The 10,161-nt window shown below is 36.9% G+C and overlaps 1 protein-coding gene across 1 annotated transcript; it reads left to right on the forward strand.

The window, feature by feature from the left end:
- Positions 1-60: 60 nt before the first annotated feature.
- On the forward strand, positions 61-9,276 carry LOC121939446 (arf-GAP with coiled-coil, ANK repeat and PH domain-containing protein 2-like; the record flags this gene model as incomplete). Its single annotated transcript, XM_042482467.1, has 11 exons — positions 61-293; positions 1,440-1,484; positions 1,597-1,692; positions 4,453-4,527; positions 4,633-4,745; positions 4,940-4,991; positions 6,068-6,168; positions 6,338-6,449; positions 7,063-7,289; positions 7,384-7,453; positions 7,613-9,276. Coding segments are annotated over 11 exons (1,283 nt in total), but the record flags the coding sequence as incomplete, so codon positions are not given.
- Between the last annotated feature and the right edge of the window lie 885 nt (positions 9,277-10,161).

Raw genomic sequence — 10,161 nt, forward strand, 5'->3', positions numbered from 1 at the left:
TCCAATTTTAATTTTTTTAAAAAATGTATTGGTAAAACTGTATATGAACCCTGAATAAAGATTCGATACTCACAGACGTGTCCTGTCTCCAAACCTCCTCGTCTTCTAGGGATGTTCGCCGGTTTAAGGACGTGCGGAAAGAGTTTGAGCGAGGCAGTGAAAACCTAGAGGGGGCGCTGGCGAGGAACGCGCAGGCCCCGCGAGGGAAACAACACGAAGTGGAGGAGGCGAGCAACGCTCTGCTCAACGCACGAAGAGCCTTTCGGTCCGAGGCGCTCGATTACGTCCTGGAGGTAAGAAAGAACACTAGATAACGTTAAAATACTTCACTTTCTCACTTTATTTTTGTGTTCAGAGGATGTCAGGGGACACTGGAAGCAACATTTTTAAAAGAGTTTGTGTGTGTTATATTTAATTATTTTTCATATTTTTAATTTGTCAGTTGGCACCTGAATATCGTGATTTCCATCACATTAAAAAAAACAGAAATTGGTGCATTAAAACCCACAGAATGCAAAACCTCAGCAAACTGGCTTGATCTTTTCCAAAAACATATGAGGGAGATAATGAGCAACTTATCAAGAAATGACTGAAAAAAAATTGCAAGAAATATGTAAAATGTTACAAGAAAATTAACAAAAAATAAGCAACAAAAGGGACAGTAAAAAACAAGGAAATTATCTTTAAAAAAGTACAAAAAATTAAAAATATTACATGAAATACATTTATGAATACATCATTGTAATAACCTTAAATCTATTTTTTTAATCCATTTTGTTTAATAATTTTTCTATTTTTTTCCCTCACTTTTTAACACTAATTTTAAGTTGATTTCTGGTCACCTTTTTATCAGTTTCTTTCAGTTTGCTCATTGTTTTTTTCCCCTGTTTTTAAAGAGAAATAAAGCTATTTGTGCTCATGTTTAAGGCCAAAATATGTGCAAAATGCTTCTGACTGAAATACAAGAAAAACAAATGTATATCCAGGTTTTTTTTTTTTGCTTACTTTCAGGTTGTAACTTTTTGCTAATTTCGTGCCATTTTTGGGCCATGTGTTGCTTATTTGCCTGCTCCCCATGTTTTTGGAAGAAATCAAACCAATTTGCTCATATTTCAAAGGGTTAATTAGCTTCCCTGCATTCCCTGGTACACTTCAGCGGAGACTACATATTTGAGAAAACAAACATGGCACCAAAAGAAGCTGAAAGAAGAAAACAGTCTCGTAGTTGTGTGTTCAGGTACCAAAAACAGCCTGGATCGGACTCCCAGCAGCACGTCTAATTACAGTCGTGCTCGGGCTGTTTTGAATGATAACAGCTTTGCCTCGGGGCTTCGCTCCACACTTGTGGTTGTGGCTCCCAGAAGTTTAACTGGCCGATGAGTTTTTCTGGTTATGGAAACATGAACGCTGCGTCAAACCGCCGCTTCCCTTCGTTTCAGATCAATGTCATCGAGGCCAAGAAGAAGACGGACATTCTGATGGCAGTGAGTTCACGCTGACCCGTTTCAAGTTCATTTTGTTGCTTTGCTTCTATAAATACATATTTTATGTATGGAGGAGTTTTTTTTGTAAATACTTTCTCATGCTTCCGGTCAGATGTTGAATCTGATGGAGGCCCAGGCGCAGCTCTTCCAGCACGGCCACCAGTCGCTCTCAGAACTGGACGAGTATCGCCGAAAGCTGAATGAGGAGGTAAATGTTTGTCAAAGTGTGCTTTAAATTCTCTTGTTGCAGTCGTATTATTGTATCTAATGAGGTGCCAACATGGCGCTCGATGACAGCAATGGTAGGGGATTTTTGGTATGTGCATTTTTTGTGTGGGTTTGTTTATAACTGTAATTTCAAACCATTTTCTGTGGAAGAAATGTGTAAAGTCTGACAGGCAAGTGCCCATATGTGCATATTAAATTTTCCATCCTCTAAAATCACCAAAAAAATTAAAAGAAAAAAATGCCAACATTTTAAAAAAGAAAAAGAAATCACTAAAAGGTTTTATAGGAAAAAAACAAACAAACAAATTTTAAGAAAAAAAATAAGCAAACAAAAAAAAGCCAAAAGCGGTAAAAGAGAACAGCAATTGTCAAAAATATTCAAAAATTACCAAAAAGTTTAGCGGGAAAAAAAATCACTAAAATATGAAAAAAATCAAATAAAAGAAAAAAGAAATTGGCATAAAAAAATCACTAAATATAAAATTCTATCAAAAGAACAACCAAAAGAATGCCAAAAGTTCTTTAAAATCACCAAATATTTTTAAAGAAGAAATATTGCTTGAATTTTTAAAAGAAAGCATGTCTTTCAAACCCTCTAGAAGCTTTTGACCGTATGAGACAATAGTCCGAATAACCCTTGATGGTCTTGACTACTGGAGAGCGATATTTTGATGAGCAGGCTGTTTTTATCTTCTCCTCAATATGATACAGTGATTTTAGAAATGCACTTTTCTGGGAGTTTTTAAGGAAGAAAAAAATAAGTTTTGTTGCTCATATTTTTATTTATTTTTTTGTGTGTTTTCCATCTAAAATTTGCATTTTTTTATTGAGAAATTTGGATCTAGCCTAAAATAATTACGGCTGGATTTTGTGCAGCACACGCTGATAGAAACAATGCAGGTGTTCAAAAAGACTCTGAAAATTTTTTATGAGATAAACTTGCAATAAACTTGATGCATTTTTCGATGCATTTAATCTTGACACCCAGCATTTAGTTTGGGCGAGTTGCATCAGACGAGTTCTCGGCATCTTTGTGAGGGGGGCGGGCCGAGGAGTCACAGGATGACATCACACTGTCATCGTGACAGGAAAAAGTGAGCAACAACAGGAAATATTTCACATGGCTCTGCGTGTGTGTCTGTGTGTGTGTGTGTGTGTGTCTGTGTGTCTGTGTGTGTGTGTGTGTGTGTGTGTGTGTGTGTGTGTGTGTGAGAGTGTGTGTGAGATCTCCATCCATCCAAACTGGAAAAACTTTTCTTTTTTTTTTTGCACCGTAAACCTTGAACATCAGCAGAATTACTGTTTTTTTGCAAAATGAATTTCAAACAGGAAATGAGTTTGTCAGCGTCCACCGGCCGAATCAAACCGCACAAAGGCTCTTCCTGTTTCTACAGGAAACGATAGGAATGAGAAGAAGCAGATGAGGAGGAATATTATGCTGAAAAGACTCCAGCAGGGTTGTTTTTCAGTTTGACACAGGATGAAGGAAGATGTCAACACTTCCTAATCCCTGTTTCCTGGAGAGCAAAGGCGGCGGCAGCGACGCCGGAGCTCGTTGATGTCTGTTTTGTTTCTGTTTTTCTCACAGAGGCAAACATGCTGGACAGGAAATGGAAAAGGGGAAAGTTGTCCTTCAGTACTGTGAAAAGACAACAACTTATAGACACAAATAGGAAAGTGTGACACGTATGCATTTAAATTTAGGGTCCTGTGACGGCTCATGATGGCCATTGTTGGTTAAAATAAGAGCCGTAAGAGAAGCGAGTTCTGTGACAACTGAAAACCTATTTATTCAGTCTCGCTTTTAATTAACGTAACTCTTGTATTTATTATTATTTTATGTCAATTCTGCTATTTAACTTCTCAGATTAAAGTAAATTTAGAGAAAAAGCACACATTTTGAGAAAAAAATTCCATTATTATAATCATTAATTTACAAGAAAAAAATGCAAATTTACTGCCATAATAATAATGATAATATTGATAATGATAAAAATAAGAATATTGAATGAAATTAAGAATAAGAATAGGAAGTCAGGTGAGGTTGTAAAAAAAGTGTCAAATTTCACGTAAGCAAGCTCAGCATTTCCGGGATTAAAGTCATAAAATTGCAATAATTATCAAGTCAAGTCAAGTCAAGTCAGTCAGTTTGTGAGAATAAACGCAGAGATTCAGGATTTTTCAGAGATTAAAATTATAAATTTAGAAGAAAAAAAACTTGGATAATCAGATGTCAGTAATAAGTTTTCAAATCCATGCACATATATTTTAACATTTTCTTTTTAAAGGTTTTATGAACACTTATTTTAGCTAATATTTTTATTTAATTTATGAAATTATTCTTTTGGTTTACCCATATCTTCTTTTTTCTTTTTTATTTTTTAACTTGTTTGGCCTCACCAAATACATGTAAATACATGTGAATTATTTAGGATTATTTAGTATTTTTATTTAGTGAATTATTCGTAAAAGTGGTGAATACCTGAAATAAATCTTCTAAATGTTTGACTGGGTTTTCAGCGCCTGGTTTGGTAATTATCCAGCTGATGTGTCATCGATCACTTAATCAGTTTCACTCAGCTGAGTGAAAACTGCAGCTCAGTTAATGTATCGGAGAGCTTAAGAGATTATATATTAGAGCTCTTAATGGTGAGTTATTATGAGAGCAATAATGTGCATCATTTAAAAATCGATATTTGTGTCTGGAGAATAATCTCTGCGTCTGTTTCTGTTTTAATAGCACACTCAGTTTGTGTTGAACGCCGCCCGGGAGAAAAGAGACATGGAGCAAAGACACGCCGCAATAAAGAAAAAGGTACAAAAACACTTAAATGTACACTTTTACATAGTTCATTAGAAGTTAAACTCAATTTAGAAATAAAATTAACTCCAGTGACTTTATTGTGTTAAATATTTCCAGGACGTGTCCTATGATGACTCCATAATGGATTTCAACGCTGACGCAGCAAATGGGATCGCCATGGAAGGGTACCTCTATAAGAGAGCCAGCAACGCCTTCAAGACCTGGAGCAGGTACAAGTTCACCCACAGAGTGTCTCAAACAGAACAGCTGCATTGTTTTTGTGGATTTTCTCCATAAACGTCTCACTAAGAGGACTCAAATTTCTGCTGAGATGGAAAATAGTTTTCTGGGCTGTGTGTGTGTGTGTGTGTGTGTGTGTGTGTCCCTGACCTTATGACCTTTTTATGTTCTCTCTCCGCTCCAGGCGCTGGTTCTCGATTCAAAAGAATCAGCTGGTGTATCAGAAGAAATTCAAGGTATTATTTAGATTATGTAAAAAAAATGAAATAAAAAATATTTAAATCTGGGTTTGGAAGAAATCTGAAAAAGCTTGCAGTTCTTCAACAGTTATGGAATTTGCAAATAGAAATTTCCAGGCCTGGAAAAGTTGGGAAACTAAATATAATCTGATTTTTTTCTGAAGTCATTGAATTTTGTTTTATAAACCCGCATAATAACACTTGATGTGCTCAAGGACTGTCTGAACCAACAAAAACTTTCATACTGTTTGTACAGTTTTCTTGGTGGTTTTTGGAGAACATTCAGGTTAGGAAGGCAAGTTTTCTCTAAATATTTCAAAATTTCTTTACAAAAGTGCCAAAAAATGTAAAGACAAAAATCACCAAAGTCTTGTCTTTAAAAATCACAAAAAAGTAAAGAAAAATAAACAGCATTTTTTTCTATTAAAAAAGCCCCCAAAAGATTTTAGAGAAAAAAAGTTTTCTCTTAAAATTGGTAATTTTTAAAAAAAAATACAGAAAATAAAAGTGTAGATTTTTTCTTTAAAGAAAGAAAGAAGGCCAAAACTTTTTTTTTTTTTTTTTTAAATGTGCTCTCCAAACCTGTAGGCTGTCCTTAAAAGCTGGCATTCAAATTCAAAATGCAGCCATTTAAAGTTGTTTGCCCCTCCCCTAAAGCCAAAATCAAAAATCACAAGTGCCTCCCTAGTGCTTAAAAACAATTTGACATGACGTGCAAAAAGGGGGAAGCCCTTTTTGCACCACCTCCTCCGCTCTCATAAATAACAGTCATAACAGTCCCTAAATTGTACTGATGTTTTTTTTTAATAATATGTGCTTAAAATGCAATAATATAGCAATGAAAAAGACCTGATAAAGAGTGTTAGCGGTCATTTCAGAGGATGTATGGTCTTTAAAGTTTTTCCTCAAAGACCTGGAAAAATCCTGGAAAGTTATGAGTAAAAATGTTTATGAACCCTGCAAGAGAGGCTGAAATCAAACTGCGTACCCCAGCTTTAACAGCCAAACACAGAACATAAATGTGCAAAATCACACTCATGGTTTGACCTGCGTGTCTTTCCGGTCTCTCTCAGGACCAGCCCACAGTTGTGGTGGAGGACTTGCGTCTCTGCACGGTGAAGCCCAGCACTGAAAATGAGAGACGGTTCTGTTTTGAAGTGGTGTCTCCGTCAAAGTGAGTGTGTGTGGGCGAACGTGTTTGTGCATTGATGCGTACGTGTGTTTGAGAGACGTGGGTGAATTTTCATCAGGGCTGAGTGAGTGGATTAGAGCGTCCTGCAAGGGGGGGGGGGGGGGGTTTGTGTTAATTTCTCATGTGTGTGTGTGTTTGTGTGTGTGTGTAGGTGTTGTTTGTTGCAGGCAGACTCGGAAAGGCTGCAGCAGGCGTGGATCAGCGCCGTCCAAAACAGCATCGCCTCAGCCTTTCAGGAGCACAGAGAGGACCCACACAGCCCAGTGAGAACACACACACGCACACACACATATGCATGCACGCACGCGCACACATACACACACACACACACACACACACACACACACACACACACACTTCATCTTCTATATCTGCATTTTCAGTGGGCGTTTAATCCAAAGAGGTGCAGAGGAGTTGAAGTTTTTGGACGTTTTTAGAATTTTAGGACATTCCTTGGATTTAAGGACATTTGTAGGACTTTAGGACATTTGTAGGATTTCAGATCATTTCTAGGATTTTAGGACTATCCAGTACTTAAGGATGTTTCTAGGACTGGAGGACATTTCGAGGATTTTTGGTCGTTTCAAAGATGCCAGAACATTTCAAGGATTTTAGGACATTTCTAGGAATTTAGGACATTTCTAGGAATTTAGGACATTTGTAGGTATGAGATAATTTCCAAGAGTTTAGGACGTTTCTAGGATTTCATGTCATTGTAAGGATTGGAGAACATTTCTAGGATTTTAGGATGTTTATTGGATTTTTTTGGACATTTCTCAGATTTCTCAGAAGTTGCATGCCTTTGTGCGTCTCCTCATTCGTTTATGTCTGTCTTTGTGTGTGTGTGTGTGTGTGTGCGTGTGTGTGTGTTATCAGAGACAGCGCTGCAGCTCTATGTCTACGAGCAGTTTGAGCGGAGGAGGAGGAGGAGGGGGAGGAGGAGGAGGTGGTGCTGATCAGGAGAACAAGGGCTGCAAAGCGCTGGAGGAGGTCCAGGCGATCCCGGGGAACAAGCAGTGCTGCGACTGCGGGGAGCCCGCTCCTGATTGGGCCTCCATCAACCTGGGCATCACGCTTTGTATCATCTGCTCGGGAATACACAGGTACACACACACACACACACACACACACACACACACACACACACACACACACACACACTTGGCTTGAACTTTAATGATTTCCTCCCCCTAACAGGAGCCTGGGAGTCCATTTCTCCAAAGTACGCTCCCTCACTCTGGACTCCTGGGAGCCAGAGCTCATTAAGGTAATTTAACCGTTTAACTGCAGCAGCTTCACAACCTCATCGTGCGTTAACAACAAGCTCCACAGAGTATATCGATTATGCAATCATTAAATTTAGCTAAATTCTCAAAATTACGCAACTTTGCTCAGAAGATTTTTCACATTTCTTTGCTGTCTTTAGTTGATGTGTGAATTAGGAAACACAGTGATCAACAGGATCTACGAGGCCCGCATCGATGAGATCACCATCAAGAAGCCGCACCCGTCCAGTCCCAGGTACAAACATTTTCATTTTCATTTTGATTTGCTGTTCGGTTTATGCCGTCCTCACACCAAATGACTTCAAGCACTTTCACACAATACAAGTCTCTTTTTCTGTGGAAAAGGAGGAAAAACTGATGCTGTTATAGTGTTGACAAGAGTTAAATTCGTGTGTTTCTTATCAGCAAATCAGCACTTATTTTATTGAGAAATCTTTGTGAAACACTCAAATCCAACCAGTTTGCTTGCAAAAGGTGTCTGAACTCGATGGTTTGAATTATCAGAACAAACAGAGCTTATGTTGATGTTTTTCAGGTGAAAAAGAGAAAGAAACTGATGAACTCATGTTGTTTCTGGGTGTTCAGGGGTTAAACAAGTTACAGATGAGCTTTTTATTTTGATATTTTCACACTCAGATTGTCTGTTTTAGACAGTTATATTAAAAATGACGTTTCAATGTTAAAAAATAAAATAAAACTCTGACACACTCTCATTCACACATCCTCCTCTCATTAAAAAAGCTCAGCTAACCAACTGGTAGTGACTTAAGGCGACAAAATCCGAAATGTTTGTACCTAAAAACAGTTTATCTTATAATGCCGAATTGACAAGAATACTATCCACGTTTGATTCCTTTTATCTTGTGTTTGTAGAGTTTGTGTTTTTATACATGCATAAGGAATCGTTAAAATGTTATATTTCTTAAAGGGAGTTTGGTTTGATATTTTCCATCAGGAGCATGATGAGAAATAAGAAAGTACTTTTGCAAATAATGATCCTGCAAGATCTGAGTCTTTGCAAAAACTTAAAGTACATTAGTAGTTTTTTTTATTTCATCATGTCATAATGTGCTGGTTTATTATCCAAATTACTATTATTATTATTTTTTGTGCATATAACTCATGTTAAAAGCACACCTGTACTACAAAACTGGCTTTATGGGAATTTATTTTCAAATATTAAAGATTTTACAGCACATTTAATTTATCAAACTTAGTGTAGCTGCAAAAAACCCACAGAAATGCTCTTCATTTCCTCCTTCTGTCACAATTATGACATTGCATAACAGTTTCTGCTCGTAGACGGTATATTTCCACATTGATTGAAGACTTTTACATGCCACCTTTGAGTGGTTCGGTTTTGGCAAAGCTAAAGTGTGTTCAGATTAGTTCTCTGAGCTTTAAAAATGTATCTTTGCAAAGATCTTCGTGGTTCACTGATGATTATATCAGCAGCCTACAACTCTCTTCAGACTAATTTATCGACTTCCTCTTCTCCTCCCTGTTGTGTCGCAGCAGACAGGAAGTGCCACAGGTACACGATACGCATGATTAACGTCATGACTAAACTGTCCGGAAACTCGCTGTGAGGCTGCATGCTCTCTGCAGCGTGAGCTGTCAGTCATCTTGTCTGGGTTTATGTTGTTTGCTTACTTTTTTGTTTCCTTTTGGAATATAAGTTTTGTTGTTATTGACTCAATATGGCTCAAATGTCGTACAAAGCTGTTGAAGCCTTTGAAACTTGAGTAGACTTGCTTTATATCTTTTGAAAATATGGGAAGATGGCAATGAGCAATAAGAAGAAAAAAAATTGCAAGAAATTAATAAAGAAAGATAAAACTTGGAAATAAATCTATAAATAAATATGTAAAAAAAAGACCTGGAAAAAGTGCTTAAAATATAACAGTTTTGTAACATAATTTCAAATATATAATTATTATCATTATAATACAGTTTCCCCCATCTTTACTCTTTTTTTTCCTTTGACATTTTTCTCAAATATAATTTTCCAAATCTACTAATTTCTTTAATATTTGTTTTTCCTGCATGCTTCCGCGAGGAACAGAGAATCCAAAAATGGAAAAAATTTATTAGATGAATTGAATTGAAGTCATGGGGGTCCGAATTTAACCACAGCAACACTAAATCAGAATATCAGTTTCCAAACTCTCACACAGCTCATACAGCATAAAAGTAAAAACATAAGCAATTCATGAAGGTTTCTTTTTTCATTTTTGGGTTCGCTGTTCACCATTGAAGCATGAGAAAAAATGATTTTGGGGTGAAATATTCCTTTAGGCAGCAGACAGCACCACTCGTGCTTCTAATTAAATAGTGAAGAAAGAGAAACAGAGCTCTTTTTTTTTACTGAATTTATGACTTAATTAAAAGACACTAAGCGCCTGGAGGACATGTGTGAGACATTCTCGTCTCACAGCTGCAAAAACAAGTTGTGAAGTCAAACTGAGTAAAACCAGAAACACGCTGACAAACAGCCCCGCATGTCTTTAGTTTTGTTAGTAAGTACTAATACCACCCTGTGAAAATATTCTACTGCAAGTAAAAGTCCTGCACTGAGAATGGTAGAACTCAAAAAAACCCCACCCCTTCTTTATTAAATAAAGGAGAAAAAAATCAAAATTAAAAAAAAAATTAAAAAACACTCCAAATTCAGGATTATGGAAAAAGT

Source organism: Plectropomus leopardus, unplaced genomic scaffold (genome assembly GCF_008729295.1).
Source record: "Plectropomus leopardus isolate mb unplaced genomic scaffold, YSFRI_Pleo_2.0 unplaced_scaffold4850, whole genome shotgun sequence".
Taxonomy (NCBI): Eukaryota; Metazoa; Chordata; class Actinopteri; order Perciformes; family Serranidae; genus Plectropomus; species Plectropomus leopardus.